The sequence below is a fragment of the Engystomops pustulosus genome, chromosome 4 (genome assembly GCF_040894005.1).
Source record: "Engystomops pustulosus chromosome 4, aEngPut4.maternal, whole genome shotgun sequence".
NCBI classification, from domain to species: Eukaryota; Metazoa; Chordata; class Amphibia; order Anura; family Leptodactylidae; genus Engystomops; species Engystomops pustulosus.
This window is the reverse complement of record NC_092414.1, coordinates 147,711,542-147,737,837: the sequence shown is the minus strand read 5'-3', so window position 1 is coordinate 147,737,837 and position 26,296 is coordinate 147,711,542. Positions and strand designations below refer to the sequence as shown.

Sequence of the window (26,296 nt, the reverse complement as noted above, 5' to 3'; positions counted from 1 at the left end):
GCCGCCAGCACTAGGAAGCACATGGAGGAGACATTACACCATTCTACACATCATTATAAACGCTGTCAGTCATGTGTATAGGGGTATCTCATACACACACAGGCTGCAGGGGGCATGGCCGCCAGCACCAGGAATCACATGGAGGAGACATTACACCATTATACCTCACATTATACAGGCTGTCTGTCATTTGTGTATAGGAGTATCTCCTACACATAGGCTGCAGGGGGTGTGGTCGCCAGAAACAGGAAGTACATCGAGGAGCCAACATCAGGAGTGTCACATCATTATGCAGGCTGTCAGTCATGCACTGGGGGTGTGTCTGTGCATCCCACTCATGAATAAGCTGGACACCTGAATATGATAGACTCGTTGGACTTCTCTCCGGTTATTTGCATACAGCTTTAGGACCTGATTGTTTGAGTATGTAGAGGGACAATGTAGGGATACGGGCAATGCTTTCTAATGGCAGTTTATAAAAATATATTTAATTTTGGAGGTGAATTTGTCTGACAGGTTCTCTTTAACATCTGCTGTATTGTGTGATGCCGCACCAATGTCCTAGTGAAGTAACCAGCTTTTCCAGACACTGCATAAATCAATAACACAAGAAACTTTGGAGAATGAAGCACTTTTCTATGTATAGCCATATATTATTGTGATTTTGATTGTGCCCATACCTTCTGGATGAAATGGGTTCTTAGAAAGTAGGTGTCAGATAACATAGAAGATTAATGCACAAAGGAGGGGGAGGAGAGGGCAAATGTTTCCGCTGAGCACATTTGCTGAGTTTGGATGATCCCAGGTCTAGGTGATCTTTGTGGAAGAACAGGAGATAAATGGTCTTTAACTCAGCAGTGACAGCTCCTTTTGTACTATATTATCAACATACAGTTGTACTGGAATAAATATATGTACTATAAATACTATATAATATTTCTTAAATAGGATGTTTATAAAATTAATTTACCACAATGAAGATAATTTTCCATAAATGTATTTATATGGTCTCTTAGAAATAAGATTGTTGTCCTTGGTTACGACCACTGCTGCTGTGGTGATTGTACAAAGAAACTATTTTTTTTTTCAATATGGGCAAGAGTTGCTGAATGTCCCATCCTGTGCTAATGAATGTTGAATGCAAATGGTCAGGAAAGGGCTCATTAGCACATCCCTGGCAACCGCTGCCTGAGGGTGGTTGTATCCAATGACAACCTGGTTTCTAGGGGACAACTTGGAGACTCTATGGGAAATTATCTTTACACAGGTGAAAAAAGATGTAATAACAGGCAATTGAAGAAATATATATATGGTAGTTTTTATGAATGATCAGATAAGAATATACCTTTTAATGCTGTGTATTTTGTAGTTATAACTCATGATCTTATTATAAAGAGACCCTAAGGCAGTAATGGTGAACCTTTTAGTAACTTATATTTCGTGATAACTTGATGATTTAAGTAGTAACTTATTGCTCCCTGCTGTGTCACAGCTTTCAATCGTATGAGCATCCCAAGGACTCCAGTACAGTAGAAAGAAGAATTATTATTGTAGCATCCATCCAGGGTCCCCTGAACACGAAGAATAGTGGGGTCTGTAGCAGGAGCTCTAATGATAATCTAGTTCTGTCTACACCTCCAAAACCCTCCTGTATTCCCAGGCAGCCAAGGATGTGTTCCTTTAAAATGGCGCCAAGAGTGGCATGTCCTGGGCTGCCTAGGACTGTAGAAGGAGGTCATCAGTTCTGTCTGGCAAAGTCTGTACTGGAGTGAAGGACTGGGTGCCCAAACAGTGCCACCTCTGCCACCCGTGTCGTAGGTTCATCGCCACTGCCTTAATGGATTCCCTACTACTTGTGTTTAGTATAGTTACATCCACATCATGCATGTTACTCAGATGTGAGTCTGCCGGAGCATCTGAGATCAACATGAAGAGAATTCCGACCTTTGCTGAATTCCGAGGGATTTCCCTCTTTGACTTGCTGATAGTCCCGGTGACTCATTGCCTCCATACGCCAAGTCAGCTGATCATGAGTCCTGTGCAGCTGTTGAGTCAGAAAATTACTATTTTGGTGAAAGTGTTTTGCATCTGCAGCCAAATTAAATTCCAGCTCCCTTCCAAGCTGCTGTTTTGTCTGCCCCATCCCTTTCCTTAAGGAGCACATCAGACATAAGTCATGCCTTGGTTACTAAGGGAGTTGCCCTAAGGATATTTTTAATGTGTGCACTTAAATGGAAATGTACACTGTGCTTATGTGATGTTAGTCAATGGTGTATGTATGTATGTATGTATGTATGTGAGATATATATATTTTACATTTTACATGCACACTCTCTAGCTTTGTTAATTTCTAGAATCTCCTTAGTTTCTAGCATACTTGAAGCAAGTGTATTGACTTAGTGCTGACTTTCTGCTCTGCCTCATAGAGGAAGGTCAAGGCCTAATAGGGCTTCATAAAACTACCCCTTCATAGTCAACCATTTCCCTGTATAGGAAATACTGTGTGTAGAGGATGGTTGGGGCTGATGGTCACAAATATTGCTCCTGTTTTCACAGAAGAGGAAGGCCGGGATCTGAGCTGCATTGTGGCCTCTCTTGTTCAGCTGATGTCAGACCCTTTCTTCAGGACTGTTGTGGGATTTCAGAGCCTAATCCAGAAGGAATGGGTTATGGCTGGATATCCATTTCTTGAAAGGTGCAACCACTTGAGAAAATCTGAAAAGGAGGTAATGTACCAGTGTCCTATTGAAATGATTGGCTATTCTGACATTATTGGTAATGCATTGGGTGTCCCAGGGTGTGTCCACATCCAACTTCATCTATACTGGATAGAAGAGCCTGAGCCAGGATTCAGTCAGGAAATGTTGCCCAAATGTTGTCAAGTGTGAGAGCCATTGAGTTGTCCAAGATCACTGCTTGTCCTGCTTTCTAGGTCCTGTGTTTACTGAGCTACAACAATTATTGGCAGCAGCAGTGATACAGGACCCCCACGTGTAGGATAAATAGGATAAAACAAGGAGTTGGTTGGTGCCTTCAGTCTGTCTATTAAGTGTCCACATCATAAATGATGGCAGCGTTTTGCTGTCTGTGCACTCTTGATCATGTAATGCTGAGAGCAGATCAATGTAATGTCCTCTGCATCTGCATCCAGCAGGCTACTGCGTTTCCCTCAGAACGTACATAAATTCCCTTCTCCAGAATACACAATCATTTGTCTCAGCAGCTTTATTCCTGCTCATTATTGCTGTGACATTTCCATAAATATTTAGTTTGGCTTTGTCCTGTATGTTCAGCTCTGTGTAATGCCAGCACTGACAGCCCACAGATTGTGCACATGGCAGACTTGCTGTACAGTATATAGCATTATATTGGGTGTAAAAGATAGAAATTGGTGCAGATACAGATTGCAGTGCTAGGACTGCTCAGCTGTCAATGAGTCAATTAGAAAATGAATATCTTTTGCATATTGATTAATTTTTTGTTTATCTACAGAGAACATTGTGGGGTACGAGTTTAGGGCAGCTACAGAAATCTCATAAGTTTGGAGTTGAATGTTCCCTGTTGGGACAGCTGGCACTACATGTAGTATAGATTGTGTTTTCAAAAATATCCTTTGAATACACAAAATCCAAAGCATATGGAGAAGGCTTCAATACTGCAGTGAAAGCCCTTGTTATTGACTGCTAATATCTGTAATATGACCATGTACACAAAGCCTGAAATTCTGGTGGCAAATTCACTCTCTTCTATACATGTAGCCCTTTGTCTAAGTGCTTCCAGTGTTTAGTAGTGTAGGTGCCCTGCTGTATGTCACAATCTGTCTTGTCATATTGTCACATCTGTTTCTCTTCCCTAGTGCCCCCTGTTTGTTCTATTCCTGGACTGCGTGTGGCAGCTTCTGGAGCAATACCCAGCAGCTTTCCAGTTCACTGAGACCTACTTAACCGTCCTACATGACAGCACCTGTGTCTCACTGTTTGGGACATTTCTGTTCAACTGTCCTCATCAGCGGGTACAGCAGAGCACTGTAAGTATACGCCATGTATGCAACTCATGTCCATGTAAACCTCTGAAGGAAAGGGCCTGAGAAATCTGAAGATCAGGATACCAGGTTACATTGAACCAAAGCATCTCTTCAATAAGGACATATTACACAAACTTCAAACTTGCATTTAGGGAGCCCAAAATAACCCAGAAACACACAATGTTTCATGTGGATAAACGCTACAATCGTCATTGTATGACACATACTTGATAAATAATTCCTTATACAAAACCATAACAGCAATCAAAAAACTTCAATGGTTTTTGTTGACAACCCATAATGTAAGGTTAGTAAGTTTAGCTTCTCAAATAATACTGCTCTTCCTGTCATCACTTTTGCAGAAATGGTTACTACTAGAAGCATCTGGTAATTTTGACAACATTTGGCCACTCCAATAACAGTGGAGAATAACATTTGTCAGAATTGTCTGCCTTATCAAAACAGCAGCTCAGCTCCCATTCATGTGACTCTAGTGGCCCAAGTCTTGTTACTGCAGTAACTTCTGTGGGAATCAGCACCTTTTAATGTGGGATGATTGATTGAACAGTTTTTTTTTATTGTAGTGCAGTATTTTTCCTTCCATGTAATTACATCTTGTGGTTTTTTTCCTTTTTCCCCTCAGGAATTTGCAATAGCTAAAAACATTCAGCTTGGGGATGAAAAAGGACTGAAATTTCCATCTGTTTGGAATTGGTCATTGCAGTTTTCAGTGAAGGATCGTGCACTATTTAATAATCCCTTGTATATTGGGAAGAGTGTGCCCAGCGTTCAGAATGGAATTACAAAGAGTTTCAAGAGAACAAAGGTAAATCTAACATGCATGTAAAGGGTGACCCATTAATATTGGATTGTGGGAGTCTGACTTCTGGTATTAGCTGTATAAAGGTGCTCAGGCAAAGAGCACAGCCTTTTTACAGGATTTATTGCTCTGTTCCATACAACAGTATTCTATTAGTTGAAGCTGTGTATGGTTTTGTTGTACCTCTTTTAACCCTTTCCACGTAAATATATGGTAGCTTTCAGTGTGAGGCCTTATGCACATGACCATGTGCTCACCAGAGATGGAACTCTGTCATAGCAAAGATATAGTGGGCATGACATTGTGCTCACTGCACCCTGACCGAGTGCCATAGACCTTTATGGGGCTGTGATCTTGCCGGATCATGGCTCCCACACGAGGCCTGAGAGTTTAGTCCCTGTTCATCCATTCATCCTTAGGAAAGGAGGAAGCTTTGTCCCTAATGAATAGCCTTTGGTCTTGGTGCCCTGAACAGAATCTAATTATCCTGATACAGGAATCCAGACCAAAAGGTGTTAACTGCAGAATGTAATGAATTCTCCTGACACATCAGACATTGTGATCCACTTCTTCTCCTGCAGCAATTGGTGCACTAAATCGCACAAGGTTTTCAAAGCCTGTCTTTCTAAGTAATCCACCCCTCTCATTTCTGGAACGGCAGAACTTCTTTGAGGGAGCCGAAATTAACACTGACCTGGCTCCCTGTACTTCTGTTCAGTTTTCTGGTGAATATCTGATGCTTTCCTGAATCAATTAGGTATTGATGGACTAATTCTCAGGAAAGTATCAATCACGGTATTCACACACAAAGCTTCTCCAGTGACAGCTGCCTTGTATATACTATGCCCTCTGACGTGTCAGTACAAAGAGAAGACATATACATAGCAGGTGTTACAGATGCAAAAATACATACAATAAAATACATACAAATTCACCTTAAGTGCAAACCCAAGGAACCTATCTAGTATGTAACCCAGGGGCTGCCTGTACTGTAAAACGGTAGCATTGCAGTGTATGGTACAACTGATCAGAAGATTGGGGATGGGTTGTTATTAACATTGTAGTGAAAAACTGTATTGCAGTACTGTATATTGTATGAAGTGTTTGAACCCTAGTGTATCTAAAATAATTGTTAAAAAGAAATAATAAAAAAAAAAAAAAAAAAAAGAAGAAAATTCATATGACCCCCCTTTCCCCATTGAGCACATCATTTAAATAAAGTCAGAACACCAAACTTAAGATTTGTGTCCCAAAATATAAAGATTGTCCGATGAGATGTTCAGTTTATTCAAATATTTACGGGTGGCCAAGAATTAAATCTTATGGCTCAATCCACTGAAGTATAACTGTTATAGGCCCATGTTTATTGAAGCCCCTGCACCAAATTTTTGTCTGACGTTGCACGTTTTCATTGCAAATAAATCTATGTTGCGGCTTCACTATATCCGACGCCACACAAAGTTCTGCAATGAAGGGGTGTTCAAGTGCACAGTTGGACCGTGCGATGCATTTATCATGCAGAGTCTGACAGAAATGTGTTGCACGTCCCATATTAAAGGTGCACGAAAACAAATTGAAGCACTCTGGAGGAGCAGTGCAGGGGGCGCCTGATTCATGAAGAACCTGGCCATATTTCATGAATCTGGGGCACCCTGCACTATACACAGGAAGATGGCATTGTTTTTGATAAATGTGGGCCATAGTAAATTGATATAGTTTTGTTAGAATATGGTGACATGGAGAATTTCTGCAAAGGTATTTGAATCTGACACTATCTCGTGATGGTGGTCTAAATGACGCATTCCCTTTATCCTTAGTTGTGCTAACACTGTACCATAGAACAGAGGGGGTGTTTGATTTTAAAGCTTTCACAGTCCAAATAAAAGGGGAAGGGCTTTATCATGACTACTCCCTCCACAGTCGTGGGATCCACCCAGTATACTAGGGCTCAGCCAAGTCTGGCCTGGCATAGAATTACGCTGTAGCCTCTGCCAGGATCCTGCCGCAGGGTATAGAAAATAAGACACAGCCGCTTTCTGTCCTCCTGCTGTATGGTTGGTGTTGGAGGGATAAAACACACGGCAACTTTTTCATAGCTTGTCAGCCAGAATGAAAGTGATTATATCTGGGTTTTGGTTACTCCTCTTAACTTACAAGCATGAAGGATTTTCTGATCACTTTCTCCATCATATTTGCAGAAAAATTACAGCTCTACGTTACGAGGGATGCCCCCTTCCTTGAAGAATGGGATCATCACCCAACCAGAGTCAATGCCGCGCAGGAACTCTCTAATATTGAGATTACGACCTGAATTAGTCCATCAGGCACCAGAAATTCAGAACAGTGGACTACAAATGTATCTCAGAAACTTTTTTTCTAAGCCAGTGGATTTGCATGGAGTGATCCTACCAAGGCTGAATGGTCCTCACATTAAAGTGTGGAAACTCTTGTACCTTCGCTGGATTCCTGAGGCCCAGATAAACCACGGTGGCTTCATCACTGCCTTTCATAAAATTTCCCTGCTGGCTGATGAGATAGAAATGCTGCAAGCAAGTCTGCGCCAGTACCGGAGCTTCCCGCTGTCACAAGCCACGTCTCCTGAAAGTGAACAAAGTCGAATGTTCTTTAGAGCTGATGACTTACAAAGCAGTTATGAGAGTTTGGACTTTCTTTCCTCTTCTTTCCCCTTTTCACCGGTTGGTAATCTATGTCGGCGGAGTATACTAGGTACACCATTGAGCAAATTCTTAAATGGTGCCAAAATATGGTTATCCACCGAAACACTTGCCAATGACGACTGAGGGTTATTTCTGGGGTAGGAAACTGATTGGTAAGAGCAGTAGGTTATCAGTGCCACAGTTGTAGATTTAGCCAAACACTGACTGTTTTTTTTTTTTTTTTTCTTTTGCACAAATCCACTAAATTGACAGGTTTACGATTTTACGCACAATATTTCCATGGAAAAAGCAGTACACCTAACCAAAACACCTACCAGATCCTCGTCTTACAGGTCTGTTTCAAGGTCCAGAGAACCATCTATAAAGCTAGTTTAGAGTAGGGATCAGATCACTGAATTTGTTGAGTATTTTTGTAGATTACTGCTGTTGTTAACACATTGTTACAATTGTCTATTTCAAGGTTTTTTTTTTTTTTTTTTTTTTTCTTTTTGCTCTTTCAGGGAAAACTTAATATTTTAGTTTTGTTCCACAAAAGGACTGAATGAGAATGTTCTGTATATCATACAGCTTGTATGTAAAAGAGGCTCAAACACAGAGGTAGTCATATGCACCTCAACAGATTCAGACCCCTTTGGGTCCTCGCTGCCTCTATTTTCTAGTCTCCCTCAACAAACATGAAATTCCTGCATATCCAGTGATTGGGAAGGGGCCCATGAAGCATTGGATTAGTGAATGCTTCTCCTCCCTTTAACCCTTGCATCTGATTCAGGAGTAAATGAAGATTATGTGCACTGTTAATTGTAGATACGTCTTAAGTTACAGAGTTCTAGTTGTAGAAGTGCCTTTACATTTTTAAATTAAAAGTTGTATATAGTTCCAAATATTAGATAAGAGTTTTAATTCTGGTCCTCTCTGCATTACTAAAGGGTAGTTGTAACTTACTGAAAATGCCACTAGACGGATTCTGTTTTTTTTTGTCCTCCTCATTAAAGACTTGTAATTGGTCATTTACTTGTATGTGAGCTGTAAGTAATTGTATGAAGCCATTCCCAAATGTATAGAAGCCATTCAGCACTGCTAGGAACATTGTCCTTTGCTTTCCGTTTTGCCATAATACACGTAACCAACTGATGTCACATACAATACAGGTAAACTTCACCAGAGCCAGCTCCAATCACCAGTAATGCAAAAGATGTGTGCACGGCAGGCTCGCCGGGGAAGCGCATATGTAGATACAAATTCAGAAAATCCTCCGGCACTCAAACCGTTTTGCAAAGAATTGGTCTTTATTGGAGCTTTAAAATCAACCTGCACGTCACAGAAGAACAAGACTGACGCGTTTCGTGCTAACCACTCCTAGTCATGCCAATATTTAACATACAAAGCATAAATTCCTGACCAATACACAAGAAGCATTAATTGACATCACTTCCTCCTCACCTGCTGATTGGTCAGGAATTTATTCATTGTATGTAAAATGTTGGCATTTTATTATGACGGTTGGCTCGAAACGCGTCAGTCTTGTTCTTCTATGACGTGCAGGTGGATTTTGAAGACTCTGATTCTTTGCAAAAAGGTTTGTGACGGAGGATTTTCTAAAATTGTAACTGATGCCGCATAGAGCCTGGAAAATTGGGTCACAACGAACGCTACATTTTTGCTATTTTTGAAGGCTTCTAACTCCATATCTAATGTCTAGGGGTGCTGGGTAGTTTATGAAGCCAGAACCAAGTGTGAGAATAATGGTCTACGTAGTATACAGGACGACAGCTTACTTAAAAGTCCATTGGTTTTGGCTTCAAAAACTACAACCTGAAAACTTACAAAGTTGTTTGTTTTCCCTTTAACCTGGCTCTTTGCCATCAGATGTTTTCACCTTCTGTCAGTGCGCTGCATGACTTTGATCCTTTTTTCCACCCCTAGGGAGAGCTTCAAGACCAGACATGTCGCTGACAGATGCTGCCCATCTACAAACGCTAAATGGCAGCAAAGCCATCAAATAATACTAAATCACATCCCTCTTTTCATTGTCACAGATTTTGGCTTTTACCTTTTAAAATTAGCCCCAGATTACACAATTGTCATACACTCATGTAGCCAGGGGTCATATTTTATAAAAGGGAGGACCAATGTGGCCTGCAGCCTTCACATTCCTAGAACTTTCCCCTGAATATAACATCTGCCCTGACAACCGCTTTATAATGCCAAAAAAAGCAAAGCAGGTGGAAGTTCTGTGAGGCAAATGTCACTCCTTCAGTATTCTGCATCAGTGTCTGGGATCTATTACAGATTTTGGTTTTCAAACTCAGAACATGTCCAAATCATTCCATTATTTAAGTATTTCTCTGTATGATCAATCCACTCATAGACCACATAAATATACTAAAGTGTGACACTGTATAATCTCTCTCAGGCCAATCTTGACTTCAGAAAAGTCACAGATGGAGAAGGAAACAACCGCAGTATTGGCCAAAACCTAAAAAGCCAGGTCAATACTGTATATACCCGAGTATAAGCTGAGTTTTTCAGCACAATTTTCTGGCGCCCCCAATGCTCACTGCAGCTCCTTTTCTTTCTTCTCTCTGCTGTACAAGCCGGCAGTGGCGCGATCATGTGCTCTGCGGCCCGCACACACTATGATGCGGCGGTGTTGCCGCTGATAACGTCATAGTGTGCGCCGGCCGGCCAAAGTGTATGGACGCGTCTCTGCCAGTTATTACAGCACAGAGAAGAAAGAAGAGGAGCCGGCCGGGAAACTTAAGGGGTGCTGCGGGGAGAGGAGGACGCTGTGGGTCAGTACTAGAGGGATCGTATTCACTATTTTTTTTAATGAGGATTCTCTGTTGGAAGTTTTATTAATTGGAGGGGCTGCTGTGGACATTTTATTAGAGAGCATTTAATTTCCCACCCAAGGCTTATACTCGAGTATATACAGTAGTAACCACCTGTGTGCAAATTGTCATTTACCATTATCAATATTACAGGTAAGACATATTTTGTTCTATAATTTATTAGAAGAAAGTGCTTCTTATCGTTCCTGAAATAATGAGGACGGAAGCTTATACAGGCAGTCCCCAGGATACGTACAAGGTCTTTAGGTTTGTTCTTAAGTTGAATTTGTATGGAAGTTGGAACTGTATAAAGCTTCATTACAGCCTGGGACTGAAGTAAAGCATCCAGGGCTTCACAGTGGGCAGAGGTCTGTAAGTTAGGGGACTGCCTGTACTGGGTTATTAGAGGATGTGGATATACTATGTGAGTGGGGAGAGAGGGCATTGGAGAAGCTAAGTCACCATCAGTTCTTTAAGGACTGCTGGATGTTAACACTCAGAGATGGTAAAGTCACACAGGGCCCAGGAATATGGTTATTCCTAATGTTACACAGTACTATTGATTTATTCAGGTTTTTTTTGAGAGGTGAAGTAAACATTAACATCTTACGGACATGTAACGCATCACGGGCTGAGCCCTCTCCATACAAAGTGGGTGTATGCTGCATATTGAAGCAAACACCTGCGGTCGGTGCCGGCACTGATCCCAGGTGTTAACCCTGTAAATTCATCCAGCAAATCCCAGTGATGCGTGGGCACAGCCATCTTGGATTCCATCGCTGCCCCCTGTAAAGTCATCAGGGGGCTGCAATCTGTTACCATGACAGCCTCTGGTCTTATAAAGACCTAATGCTGTCTGGTTTTAACCCTTCTATTACAATGGAACCTATTTTTACTTTTGCCGGAATCAAGTTTTTGTGTGAGGGGGACTAAACCAAAAAAGCTTGAGTAATGAAATCTGCCAAGCGGTGATCATGCCGAAGCGTGTACAGGCTATGTAACAGCACATAACTTTGCTTAGTGTCTGCCTCCGCTGTTTTGTTATCTTCCCCCAATGACATAATCTACAAAGATTGTTGAAATTTATTTCTCCAAGAAAAGTGGCAGCCAATATACACAGAGAACCTATACATTAGGTCAATTCAGCCGGTTACTCTTTGCTCCTATGGCAACAACATGACATACTTCTACATCTGCTCCCATCTTCTGCAGTTCGTGCAACCAAACCATTTGCTTATGAGACAGACGGTCATTGGGTCCCTTTACCTCCACCAGCTGCAAGTCAAGAAGAAACAATTAGAGAAATGTTGTATCCAAATTCTACGGTTCCTGTCAAAAGGTGAAGGAAAACAAACGTGCTTAGGTCCTAAATTCCTTGTGCCCCAATATGGCGCAATTCCTTTCCTAGAATTCTCAAAGGTCATGCATTCTCTACTAAGACTCCTTACAGAAAATGGACAATCAACTTAAAGGGGTTGTCCATTATCACAAAACTTTACCTAATAGGGTCACGCATAAATTAGTTACATGGGTTTTAGTAAAACTGTCTGACCAGTGGGTCACAGCACAAAAGACTTTCCTATGAAGTCCCATACACTTCTGGCAGATAGAGAGCGCTGTGCCCTCAGGGGTGTGCAAAGGACATCGGAATTTGCAATTCAAAAGTAGCAAGGAGAAGAGTATCCCGCTCACATATATGTTTACACCAAAACAGTTGTGATCAGGAACAAGCACCACATGTTTTGTATTGTTTACATGCTAAATACGTGATGCTTGTTCCCATTTACAAGTGTTTAGGTGTAAACACATATGTGAGAGGGACAAGCTCCTCCCCAGGGTTTAGAATTGCAATTCAGATGCAGCATGTACACACAGCCTTACAATGTAATGGGAAAAGCTGAGTGAAGGTTTATAGCTGTTATGCCAATATAATATCCACAAGGGCAGCAATTTGCGCCAATGATTGCACTTGTGATTGGAATATTGTATAGATTTACTCCAAAGCATTTAATAGTAGTTTTAATCAAAATATCAAAGAAAATGTGTTATTCATGTGAATTATAATCTAGGTATCCCAATGCTGCCGCTTGTCTGCTCCGCTGCAATATTTATGGAGCTTGTAGGGATCATAAATTTACTCTTTGTGGTCCTAGTGAAGAGGGGGCCACCTGGTGGTAAGACTAGTTAGTGCGCAGGAAACTAAAGACCTGAAATTCCAAATGCTCTAATTAAATATAATTGGAAATTGTACTTCTCTTAGGATGTTCCAAAATGTGCAGCACTACTAGTGCACAACAGTTAATATATGTACGTATAGTATTATATATTATAATATACATAATTTTGTGTGCAAAGGTGTAGGAGGGACATTTTAAAGCAGACCTAATGGACAGGGGGAGACAACTTTATCATACTTACTAATCTGCCACTGAGGCACAAGGACACCCAGGTACTGTCCACCGGGTGGAATTCTTACACCGTGCCACAAAGATCCACTCACCTTCACCGTTTTCTTCTGTACATTCCACACCACTAGGTCAGGGAGGCCTCCTCTACAATGACGAATGTCTTTGGACATTTTCCTGCATATTTCACTCAATACTGGTCCACCAAGACAAGACACCAGACCCTTTGAGGAGAGCAACAAGTCACATAAGAAACCCAAGACCCACTGACCCTACATTGGTTATGTAGGGGATGCTTCACCTAGTCTGCAGCACTTAGATGAGTGGCCTCTTTACAGCCTGCCATACAGATCAGAGCTCTGCCCATTTCACTTTAATGGAACTGAGCTGCAAACAGACCTAGTATAGAAGGGATGTCATGGCCTAAAACCAATGAGCGCTATGATGTGATTTACTCACATCACACTCGCATGGTTTGCTTTCCAGAAGATCCAGCCGAACTCAGAACCAGAACAGTTCAATTCTGGTCTCTGAGCGCTTGGGCCAGGCATTAAGGCAAGAACACGATGCAAGTGTGATGGGAGTAAATAGAAACACAGGCCTAAAGCTGAGGCAGCACAACATGGAGCAGTGGAAGCGGCGACCACCTGCCAATATGCATCAGTATAGTTGATCAATAGAAAAATATTTTGTGAAAACCCCAACAATAAATATGGCTAAAAAGTAACTTGGGCTAAAAGACATGATGGATCAACATAAGCCACAATCTTGTGCATGCAGTTAATTAAACATCCAAAAACATTCTATTATGTATTATATCTAACATTTGTATTCCCTTTTGACTTTCCATTGCTCGGATCAGAGGGCTAGTTTTATAGTCTCATAACCAATTACGTTTATGGGGTGTAAGAAGAAAACCCATGCAAATATGTGGAGGACATGAACCCTTAGATGCTGCACTTGTATTCTAACAGGACCGCAGGGTTGAATGGAAAGAGTGATAGTCACTGTCACTATGCTGCTGTGTGGCTTACATGAAACTATGCCACAATGTGGCGCATAGATAGTAGCCCCAGTGCATTAAGCGGCTTTAACTAAACCTCATTTGAGCAGCACTGCAATTCATATGGCTATTCCAAACTTCACGCTTAATTCCACTGCAATGTAGCAGAATAGTGGCTAAGCTTTGGGATCTGCTGTGGCAAGCTCTGTGCAGTGCTGCAGAATCTTGTGTAATGCAAAGGGTGAAGCTCAAGGAAATCAAAAGTCTGACTACATTTTAGGTGGTTTTGGAGAAGCTCATTGTTGCCTTTCCATGAGAAGTGGCCCCACCCTGTGAGTATCCAGCACAATGGAGGACACTGTACTACCAAGTGCCTCCTCCTTTTCCATCGGCAGCTCTCTGTCCATTAGCATTTATCATGGGACCAGTAGTGATAATGTAATTGTCAATGCATTGTTTATGTAAGGTTGAGCAGATACAATGAGCCAGATGTGACAATATTGTTAAAATTAGAGACCGCAATACCTGGGCCTGTTGTAGAGAGGAGAAACGTTCCCATGAAACCAGTGCGACTGATTCTCCGAGATGTTCATTCCATACATCCGCCATCATGTCTTGCAGAATCTCTGGAGGAGAGTCCTGAAGCAGCTGGAGACGGTTTTCTATGGCGTCCCTTCTATTCTCGTAAAAACTATCTGTATGCAGATCCAAGGGAAAAGCCTAGCAAGACGACATAGACCAGACTTTACAATAAGGAAAAGCAATTGCTGCAGGGATAATGTGGCACAGAATACCCTCCTCTATCTGTAGAAAGTATAGCTAATGTGCGGCAGAGATAATAGTCTCTTGTACCTGATAGGAATTTCTGAAGACGTCAGGAATACCCTCCATGAAGATTATATCCCACATGAATAAGCCATACAAAGTGCTGAATGTCGATCCTTCTCCATGAATCCCTGTAAATGGGGCAAATGATATTTCCTAATTGTAATATATAAGGAAAATAATTTTTATATGAGCATGTAATAACCCAAAGGAACAATACTAGAGCAATATTCCAGACTAAAATTAGTTGCTTCAGAAGCAATGTGACAAAATGAGGGGGAGTGGGGGGAACATTGGTTTAAAAAATTAGGAGAGAACCCGCACACTTGACTTGCTATTGCATCAATGAAACTATTTAAGCACCTGGCCTTTACTTCCAGAGTAATATGACATACAACATAGCTAAGCCTCTATGACTATAAACATACCTTGGTCATAGCCCAGCTCTCTATAATGTGCCAGTGCCAGCTCCTCCACTGAACACATGACAGTGGAAAGAGTGAGTTCCTCGCCCTCCTCCTCTGCCAAATTCTCCATCAGGAACACAGATTTTCCCATACCGGTCTGAGGATACATCTTGCCTTTGATGGTAACCTGCCCATTAGTAAAGAAATTAACCTTCATTCTGAAGACTGCAGACATCAGACTATGCCCTGAGACTAACTGACAAACAAAGTCATGCTTTAGAGGAAATCAGCCACTAAAATAGGCTAGAAATACTCACCTCCACTCCTCTTCAACTTGATCCCGGCGTGTCAAGACTAGCGACGGACAGCCCCGGTTAGTATTGCTAGCCTTTTTTGTTTTTTTAAGTGATTGATATCCTTTAAAACTGTCCATAACCCTGATAAACCCTGTAAGGCATCAGGATTAAAATTCCTGCTCTAACACTTGTACAACAAGGCCATGGGAGACATTTATCAGTGCTTCTACGCCAGAAAACTGAAATAATCACAGCGCCTTATGAAATGCCAGGCATTGCGATTTCTATCCCATTTATGTGATCAGCACGCCAAGGGGGGCGCAGCCGTAGCAGAGTAGCCTGGTTCAGGGCAATCATACCCCACACCTTTACACTACGTAAACAATGCGAAAGCTCAATTTGAACGTTCTCATGGTTTTTGCACAAAACTACGCCAGCTAACAGCCACTCAATGGATACATCCTCAGGCCTAAGCCTGTATCTAGCAGTACCGGAGGGGCATATGATAGATTTCCTCATATGTTTACGATTTCTGACGATTCATGTCTTTTAATGGAACCCATCATCAGGATTTCACATCTTGACCTAATGACAGGTTCTCGTTGGCTTTGTTATACTAATTACCAATCTTCTTTAATAATAAAATGTCTTAGTTGCTTTCAGTTTTAAATATATATATAGAAGTATGACTGGCTCGCTGCCAGCAAAGAGTCATGGTGGTGTCTGCACAAGGCTGAGAATCCCTGTGTCATCACTGCTCTCTTAGCTCTCCCCTCCTTCATGCACATGTGAGGTGACCCCCATGCTGCAAGCAAATCTCTGTCAGCTCATGTCTGCATGAAGGGGAGGGGAAGGTTTAGGAGAGGAGAGATAACACAAGGACTCTTAAAAATTAAAGTGAATGGAACAAACAATGTTTATTTTAAAAGAAGATGTGACAAGCAAACTTCAAGAGGGGTCCTATGTTTTGACCACTCCATCAGACTGGTATGAGAAATAGAAGTGTGAACAGAGCCTTAGATGAAGGCAGCAGCTTAAAAATGTCTCAGTTGATAAATAAGATGCTTCATATATTTGCTATAGATGATCTTAAAGACTTACCCATTACTGCTGCACAGAGGTCACACCTACATTTTGCCCATGTTTTACTATCCTGGTACATATTCCATATTGTACTCACATGTGGTACATCTTCCACAAGGATCTCAGGAAGTTCAGTGAACATATTCCGAAACTTCTTGCAGCTTGGGGAGTCCCTCATCCTGATAGCTCGTTGATACAGGGATAGCTGATGACCTGTCCGTACAAAGGGATCTGACAAGCCCTCCAAAATACAGGTGATGGCCTGAAAACAAAACATGCAAATGAGAACAGGAATAACCCATGAATACAAAAATAAGTATACACAAATATGTACATTGGTAAGATTCTGTGATAACTGAGCTATCATTTTTTCCCTTAAAATATGGAAACTTCCAGAAACAGTAAGAATTAATAAACCATATGCAAGAAACAGGTATGAACAGGAAATTTAACACCCACCATTCAGAAGTAAATCAGAGAGAAGGACTTAATACATTATAAGATTATCCTGAATGGTCTGGATTGTAACAGATTTCTAAGTTTTAAACAAGTCTCTAATATTTAGACAGGAGAACACTGCATTCCCCCTAGGGGGGCACAACTTATTTATACCACAAATATATTTACTTTCTGTGTTCGCTTTAAATGTTGATGTAAATTCAGAACAAGTCGATCCCACCAGCGCCCTCTACTGTCTGGGCAGTAAACATGTTGGGACAATAGTGTTTGTAGTAACTGAACAGCTTCCTGCAATACAAACGCACATTTTAGAGGGATAATATGTTACATCCTCCATAGCAAATCTGAGTTACAGATGATTTAACACAAGCCTTTACATTACCTATACACATTGTTTAAAAGTGTGGTACAATATATGAAAAACATGGCCTGGTATTCCAGGCAGCAACCACCTGTTCACCAGCAATGTGCGAATTGAGCGAGACAGAGATTAAAAGACTTTTCTGAAATAAATGCGGGTCCCAGAGCTGGCATACACACCTATCAAGTATTTATAACCGTAAGTTTTTGCAGAATGTAAACTCTTGCGAGCAGGACCCTCATTCCTATTGTTTCTTCCAACAATGTTATTACTCGTTAAAGGAAACCTTCCACCACGGATCTACCTATTAAGGTAGATCCGTTGGTAGGTGCATCTAACGTATGTAAGGATAGCCCTTTGCTGAGCCGACACCACGCAGAACTTCAGCTTCGTGGGCAAGTGCATGCAGCTCCTTGTAGCTGCGCTATGAAGATATCTGGGTAGCAGGATCAAAGAGGTGTGGAGTAGCTGTGCCGTGTGGCCTCAGCTCCGGGTACTCCACACCCCAGTAGCCGCTTTAGAAAATTTGTATATTACCCCAATAAAAGATTATATAACATAGAGTGGAAAAAGGGCTTTCCTTACATACGTTAGACGCACCTACCAACGGATCTACCTTAATTGGTTTACTTTAGTAGGTTTTTCTTTAGTAGGTTTCCTTTAATGTCTTATTTAAATTGTATATGGCCCCCATGATCTGTAAAGTGCTGTAGAATATGATGGCACTATCTAAATAAAGATTTTTATTTATTTTTTTTACTGCTTGTATGTTGGAAAAGGATAAAACACAAAATCTGCAAACGTGGGGAAGAGGAGGAGGTAAAAGGAGGATTAAACTGTGGCACAGAGATTGACATCAGAAATTTATTTTCAGAATTTGGCAAAATACTTCCCCCACCTTTTGCAGAAAAAATATACAGGATCAAGAATAAATTACTAGTCCATCCACAAGCACGATGGACCTGGATCAGACAATGTAGAAACCTGTACCTCATAATGATGCAGTCTCTGAAGGATTTCTACCCCTCGTGATAGGATCCTTGTGTAAACCCAGCCAACAGTAAAGCAGCGCAGGTACAACGGCAGCTCTGTATGGTACCTACAGGATGTACAAAGATAAGTACATGAAGCACGAATTCCCTTGAGTCTAAACAGTCCCTCATTTTCAGCCACTGTCAGGGACCTTGACCATACCTGAGAACTTGCTCATTCTTTAGCTGATCCCAGTCATCTTGGGCACTCTGAAACATTACATGTGCTTCCTTCCAGTTCCCATTGGTCATAGTAACAACAATATCCACCAGCTTGTGCATTGCAGATTCATATCTAAGAAAAGGCAGAACAAGAAGTGCATAAGAAGATCAAAAAAGGCTGCTAAGTACTGTAAGCATTCATGAGATGAAGTATGAAGTCCTTATTCAGTCTTGAGCAGTGGTTTTCAACTCATAGGAACACCACTGCATGTGTCTTGCAGTTTTCCACATCTGTATACATTTGTGTTGGTCCCTTACATTACTATATGCAGAAGGTCATTAGGGGCCTTGAAGGAAATCAATTAAGTAATTTTACCCCCCTAAGACAAGATAAAGGTCTTCTACGTCTTAAAATCCCAAATCAATAGTAATTTTCAATTCAATCTTCCAATACTTTATTCCCATGTTAATAGATATGCTAATAAGCACAAAGTGCTTTGGGGTGTGTCACTAAAACCCCTTTGGGCTCCAGAACCTTCTGTACAATACCTGCCATACTTCAGCATGTCCACTGCCTGTAACGATTCTTCCTCCACCTGGAATGTCACTAGTCTGGCTCACAAGATGTCGCACCTGCACAATGGAGCTGTAGTTCATTAGCTTCCTCTGTTCATTGTGCATGTGCAATGTACACCTAGAAGAAGCCTGCAAGATCCCAGTGTGGAATCTTGTGACATCTATGAGTGGAGATAGAATCGTCTAATCGTTTGCATGTTGAAGTACAGTTGGGGGCATAGATATTAGCATATTTATTTTTGGTTTGGGGGCTAAAATTACATGAATTATTGCTTGAATGCTTTCAGCTGAATTTTCACGCTTTTACCAGCCATTCATCCCGTTCCTACCTTATAAGATCTTCTCTGTCTTGGAATATCCTAGTACTCCTTTCAACAGTGTAATGAGGGAATTTCATTCGCCCCATATTAACCATAAGAACAGTGGACAATAACGTCTGGCCCCCACTGGCAGCTTCTTCTACCTCCATGGATGCAGTCAAAGAGAACAAGAGCAGGACTCGAGAGAATACAGCCCTGGGACCTTTACACACTCGGATGGCTCTCCCTGCTGCATCTTTTGCCCTGTAATTATGAAAAATCATTACAAAGCACAGATAAATGGTAAAAAAAAACTATAGGAAAACGGAAAGATTTGTTTTACAACAAGTATGTACTTTTTGAGAATAGCAGCACCGATGCTGGACTGATTCTTGCTCAGGCTGAAGATTGAACGCTGTCTGGAAAGTTTAAGGAAATCTTCGACAAGCTGCAGCTTTTGGGCACTGGGATTTGGCAGGTGAAAAGCCTTAGCCAAGTTCTTTAGTTCTGGAGCAGATAGAAGATCCAGAGCCTCAGAAAGCTCTTCTAAGTCCATGTCTACAGAAAAAAGTAAAACAAAAAAGTTCTAAATGTTAAGGAAATGGAGTGTGCCCTTCTAGAGCTGTAAATGTGTTATCTGTAGTAGAAACCATACTTTCTAGGGACACCATTTAACATTCTGTGCAATGTACTGGGAACCTAAAAAAAATTCCAAATATGGTGGAATGGACAAAAAAGACACCTACACCTATATAACCAATAAAGTTATAGTTTTATTATTTCTATACCTGTTCAATCCAATACAAAAAAAAATAGTTTGGGTGTCACCTTTTGTGGGACAAGCTGGCATTTTCATTCAATGCTACTTTGAGGCCAGTAGGACATTTTGAAAATCTTCCGTCAAGTCTGGATAAAATTATATACACAAATCCAAGGGGTATAAATACTATTGCAAGTATTAAACTAGTATAAAATATAAGCAGATAAATATGATGCTTTACTTTATATTTTCTCTCTAAAAAAAACTGTTACTGTTTGCCTTCTTCCAGCGCCTGAAATAATAAACAATAAATATTGTTTGTGTAATGACAAATTATTACATTTTCCAGTATACTTTCTGTATCATTTCAGTAGATAGAAATCTGTCCATGGTCATGTGATGCCACACAGGTGTGCGGCGCGTTGTGTTATAGAAGCACGTGCACCTGTGTGACCATGGACAGATTTCTGTCTACCAGAAGTAAACATAGAAGGTTTCTATAGAATCACAGCAAGCAGAGATCTAGAAAACACTGGGGCAAATTTACTTACCCGGCCCATTCGCGATCCAGCGGCGCGTTCTCTGCTCTGGATTCGGGTCCGGCTGGGATTCATGAAGGCAGTTCCTCCGCCGTCCACCAGGTGGCGCTGCTGCGCTGAAAATCATCTCCACGCGCCGGAATGCACCACCTCGGACCAGGTGAAGGTAAGCGGTCCCCAAGCGACACTTTTTCGGTTTTTAAATGCGGCGGTTTTTCCGAATACGTCGGGTTTTCGTTCGGCCACGCCCCCCGATTTCCGTCGCGCGCATGCCGGCGCCGATGCGCCACAATCCGATCGCGTGCGACACAATCCCGGGGCAATTCAGGTACAATCGGCGCAAATCGGAAATATTCGGGTAACACGTCGGGAAAACGCGATTCGGGCCCTTAGTAAATGACCCCCACTATGTTTAATTCTAGTAGACAAAAATCTGTCCATGGTCATGTGATGCTACACAGGTGCACAAGCCGCTTTAAAACAATGTGTCGCTATAACACAACGCACCGCACACCTGTGTGACATCACATGACCATGGACACATTTCTATCCACCGGAAGTAAACATAGAAGCTTTCTATAGCAGGACAGCAAGCAGAGATCTTGAAAACCGTGTGGAATTGATACAGAAGGTATATGGAAAAAATTGCAAAACTTTTAATTACACAAACAATAATATTTACTTGCTGAAACAGTAACAGCCCTTTTACCGCTTCACGATCCGGTTGTACTTGTACGTCACAGGCTCCTGTGGTTAGCCCTCAGCAACCGTACAGGGAGCCGCTCCAGGTTCCACTCTGCACTGGAGCTGAGCTGTCATCAGGAGTCACAGGTTGTCAGCGGTAATCTACATCAGTATTGCAGGGTAATATAATGAACAAGCGATCAAACAATTGCCTGTTCCATAATGGGATAGGTAAAAAAGTAAAAAAAAAAAAAAAAAAAAAAAAAAGAAGGGTTTAAATAAAAATAAACTAATAACATATTCAAAAAGCCCCCAAAGCCCTGATACACATTACACATACATATCCAATAAAAAAGTGCAAGTCACCATACAAACTCCACATATGTAATATCATTGTGTCCGTAATGACCCATATAATAAAATAAAATAATTATTATACACTCACAATGAACGCCATGAAGATTTTTTTCAAAACCCACCAAAAATCTTTACCTATTTTGTCCCACGTAAATTAAAGTAAAAAGTATAAAAATTATCTTTACTAAGTTAACATCACTAGGTGATTGAAATTTGAGAATTTCTTTTCATGGGCAAACCCGTTTAAGATTTAAACTGGCTACGTCCCGAAGGGGTTAAAGGAAGCAACAAAAAAAAAAAGATAAATAATAACAGGTTTTCTTACACAGAAAATGTAAATGTAAGCAAGGTTATAAATACGAAAGATACCCGTCTGTAGGAATCCTTGCTGTCTCAGTTCTTCGATGAAGGGAATCAAATCTGAGCCAATTTCAGTGTATTCTATCTTGGTCACTTTTATCCAATTTAACTTGCGCTGGAAGAGCCGAACGTAGAGCCTTTGTCCTCCGGCTTCATCATTCAGAAGGGAAAATAAAGCAATGAGAGCCATGTCACAGACCAAACACACTTCTGGCACCAGTGAATTATACTCGCCAACCAAAACCAGCAGAAAAGCAGCACTCCAGAACTGCCAGGCTTCATGCTACAGTCACCGCCTCCTAGTCCCACCCCCCTCATGAATACGCCAGACCACTTTGAGCCTTCCTATTATACTTTGCAGCAGTTCCAATAAAGCTAGCAGTGTAACACTGCTGGATCTGAGATAGTGCTAGGAGCTGCTTACTTTAGTAATCAGATCCTAGTCCTTTTTTATGGGTGACAGGTCCTCTTTAAAGCGGACCTGTCACCAGAGGGGTATTTTTCACTATACTATACAGTAAATAGCAATGATGTTTTTATGAAATTTCTGGGTTCATTTGTTATTGAAATATGCTATATTAAACTTTACCTCTTTCCCTGCCAGCACCAGCTGTCCTGAGGGTTGCGCATATCAAATAGTAATATCAGCCTGATCATTTGCCTAATTTATGCCCTGTGCAACCCTCTTGTAAACATGCAGCTAAACCCCCTCCCACATCATCCCTGTCCTCCCATCCTCCTAATGACACCGGCTCACCGCACAAGCAGTGAGACTTGTATCTCGGACATGCACAGTGAAGCAGCAGGGCGATTCACCGTCACCTTGCTGCGTATGCATCTCTTCTCTGCACATTTTTGCTAGACAGTGAGGTTGATGGAGGTACGCAAACTCTATAGTGAGTTGCGTAACGCCTCACTGCCTAGAAATAATGCACAGGGAAGCAACGCATGCACAGTGAGCAGCATGGCACGACGAGTCACCTTGCTGCTCAGTGCGCATGTCAGTGATATGTTAGTATTTGAAATGCACAACCCTCAGGACTTGGCTGTGGGTTCTGGCAGGGAGCCAGGTAAGGTTTAATATTGCATATTTCTCTAGCAAATGAACCCAGAGATTTGATAAAAACGTCATTGCTTTCTATTGTACAGTGTCTATTGGAACCTGTCACCAGTGAAAAATACCCCTCTAGTGACAGGTTCCCTTTAAATCATTGTCAGGTGTAAACGTAAATTACCATATTTTTCTAAATCTAGACAGCCACTTGCAGTTAAATGCTGTACGCCCTGTATGAAGAAAAATAGAGAGTACCTGACAGCTGACAAAAAGTTGTCAAAGCCAGAGTGTCTTCTTCATTGAACAGACTCATGTCCTCCTGATTCTCCATCACGGTGTGAAGCACCATTAGAAAGTTCCTCAAGTAGTAGGGCTGAACCCTGGGGTCAGACACGGGTTCCTTTACCTCATTATCTCCTGCTTCGATGTTCTTCTCCGTTTCATTGAAAGGTTTAAGAAAGTCATCAAGGACATTAGTATCTTCCATAGGAAGAACATTATTGTTGTACTCCATAGAGGATGCACCAGCATGATCTTCAGACTCCTGGTTCTTGCCAAAAGGGTCAGATTTGGTTTCCAAAGACTCACTGACTTTTATCTTTTTAGAATGGCTTAAGCCAAGGAGCTCAATGCTATGCTTACGTTTTAAAGGGTCAGTTTTCTCATCTGTTACACTATCTAACAGCTCAGAAGACTTGACTTTGGCCCCAGAAGGTGGAAATTCAAGTGCTTGGTTGTATTTCTGCTCACTATTAATTTCATGTGTATTCTTGCTGCAATCAGACTTGGAAGGTGAGGTCACTGGGACAGCGCCACATGTATCTCCTTGAATTTGTGGGTCAGATTTTCTACGGGCATTAGAATTTGCGCTGTCATCTTGCTTGGCGCTACGAGTCCGATACCTTCTGGAGAGTTTGGATGAAAGACTTCCCAGGGGTACAGTTGCCACCTCAACATCTTTCGGGGTTTCCCTCATAGAGGTGTTTGTACCAAAGTAGGAACTGGCTTGTTCATTATTTGCATAGACTTGAATACTTGGAATGGTTTTTAGGTTTTTTTTAGTAACTGAGGTCTTGAGTTTTGGAGGTAACTGAGGGCTTATACAAGTGGAGGAGGCTGTCTTTAATTCTTTCTCACCAACAAATATAACATCATCAGTATCTTCCTTTGCTTTGGGGCAGGTCTCATCCATGTGCTTGTTTAAGCTAAACCTTGGCACTAGCTCCCCACAGAGTGGACAGGAAAGCTTTGGTGGAGGTGCATTCTTGAAGAGAGCAACAATAGATGGAGACGCTGGAGATTTGGATGGAGATGCAGAGACAGGCAGACTTTTTCGATTTTTAGACAAGGAGAGACGGGACCTTTTCTTCTCAGGAGTCTTATTTTGTGGCATCATGAATAGAAGATATGGTCATATACTAGACCAGTATTTTCATCTTAAGTAAAAAAACATGGAAAAATCATTAGATCTTAATATGGATTTGGCAGCGCAGAAAATATCTAGCACAACATAACCAGATTGTGTTAGAGCCAAAACATAGCAAAGGGTTAGTATAAAAGTATACGGGTTGTTTCTGCATTTTGAAACAAGTCTAAAAAATATATGTGCCTGAAGTGTGCATTTCTACGATGCGTTTCAAAAAGTATCCAAAAAAACTGCACGTTAACACACCCTGAGGGTGCTGTCAGACATATGGATTTAAAGCGCTAGGGGTCGTGCCATGGCAACCAGAACCCAGTGTCATGTATTGTCTAAATGCAAGACACCGGGTGCTGGTTACCGATCATGTACGCGATCAGGCCGAGTCCCGCCCCGGTGCGCTATGATTCAGTTTCTAAACAGAGTCAAAGCGTTAACTTGTGACTGCACCCTGAGACTTTGTTTGCACGCACAGTTTTTCAGATGCATTTTTTGATGTCCAAATCAGGAGTGGACCGAAAAAAAGAGGAGAACTAGAACCTTTACCAGTTATGAGATAACATGACATCCTGGTATCTCGATAGATGCTTTCCAGTGTGTAGATGATAAGTTGTCAAATTAAACATCTGACGCTCAAAAAAACAAATTACAGGAATTTATACTCTGCCTATTACTCCCGGAGACCCACTGCTTGCTGGAATGTATTTTTGAGTCTGGGCGCTTTCACACGATGCATTGCGTCACGTTTTTTGATGCGTTTTTGAGGCATTCCTAAGGCTTCAGCCTCGATCACATGCTGAGGGTACATTGCGTTTTAGCAGATGCAGTGGAAAAGCAATGTAACCTCAGCACGTAATGAAGAATAAATCCTTTACAATGCGTCAAAAACCGCGACACACGCAGCGTGTGAACGTGCACTCTGGGTCTGCGTCTTATGACCAGGAGACTTCTGCTCTCTTCTGAAACGCATGCTGGCATTATTGGAGGCCAGAAATACAGTGGCGATTCTCCATCTGTTTGGACTGGATTCTGCTTGGTTTATTTTTCTCTTCTGAAACACATAGGTTGTGTTTTACATAAACGTAATGTTAACGCATCTAGCTCAGGTTATTTAAAAATATGTTCAGTTTTCTTGTTTCTCTCCAAAGGCTGATTGCATTAGTAATACCGTATAAATGCAACTACTAAACAGTTTGCTTAACCATAGATAAATGTATACAGTAATAAACATTTGGCCCCACAGTGGGCCATGGTGTAAATGAGTTTGACATCTGTACACATTTTTACAATGTGTTTTGAAACAGTTGAAGTGATGAGATTTGCCTAATGACATTGCTGTTAACATTTGTATTTACAAAACACCGTGTTAGTTCACATGTTAACATTCACATTATGTAAACACAATGTTAACTTAATGTTGAGGGTGCTGTCACATGTGGCATTTTTTTGGATAGGTTTTTAGAAGCTAAAGCTTTACACTATGCTCAATAAAATCAATATGTTGCAAATTAAGGTCCTTCCCTACAAGGGGTGCTATTTTCTAGTCAATAAACGAGCGAGTATGGCGCCCTGATATTTTATCGAAATCAGAAATCCAGGTGTAACAAATATTTAATACAAGTGTCTCCATGTTCTGTCACTTAATACAAGAACCTCGCAGAGCCCCTCCAGTAAGACATCGTCTGCCATGACCACACCATGCTGTACACTGGCATGTATAATGTATAATACCTGGCATCTATCTTACCTGTCACACTGCATGGCCGCCGCCATCTTAGCTCCAGGGTTCAAACAAAGCTTTATGTAAACGAACAAAATGTTATGATTTTTTTTTTTAAAAACAATTACACCAAAAATGATAA

At 41.3% G+C, this 26,296-nt stretch overlaps 2 protein-coding genes across 3 annotated transcripts in view; one reads left to right on the top strand and one right to left on the bottom strand.

Moving 5' to 3' along the window:
* MTMR10 (myotubularin related protein 10) overlaps window positions 1-8,535 on the top strand; it is a 49,607-nt gene extending 41,072 nt beyond the window's left edge. For both annotated transcript variants that reach the window (XM_072148021.1, XM_072148020.1), the window contains exons 13-16: window positions 2,557-2,726; window positions 3,857-4,027; window positions 4,668-4,850; window positions 7,043-8,535. In XM_072148021.1, coding sequence (XP_072004122.1) covers window positions 2,557-2,726; window positions 3,857-4,027; window positions 4,668-4,850; window positions 7,043-7,645 — 1,127 coding nt within the window. In that variant the 3' untranslated portion in view covers window positions 7,646-8,535. The remainder of the gene's footprint in view (window positions 1-2,556; window positions 2,727-3,856; window positions 4,028-4,667; window positions 4,851-7,042) is intronic.
* A 2,888-nt stretch (window positions 8,536-11,423) lies between these two features.
* FAN1 (FANCD2 and FANCI associated nuclease 1) lies at window positions 11,424-26,294 on the bottom strand. The gene is made up of 14 exons (XM_072148018.1): window positions 26,182-26,294; window positions 23,270-24,450; window positions 21,970-22,110; window positions 19,617-19,818; window positions 19,291-19,524; window positions 18,387-18,518; window positions 18,183-18,291; window positions 17,000-17,119; window positions 16,470-16,634; window positions 15,015-15,180; window positions 14,614-14,717; window positions 14,287-14,481; window positions 12,854-12,982; window positions 11,424-11,628 (listed from the first exon to the last, which is right to left on the bottom strand). The coding sequence occupies exons 2-14, from the start codon at window positions 24,408-24,410 to the stop codon at window positions 11,491-11,493; spliced, it is 2,976 nt and encodes a 991-aa protein (XP_072004119.1). The 5' UTR covers window positions 24,411-24,450; window positions 26,182-26,294; the 3' UTR covers window positions 11,424-11,490.
* Between the last annotated feature and the right edge of the window lie 2 nt (window positions 26,295-26,296).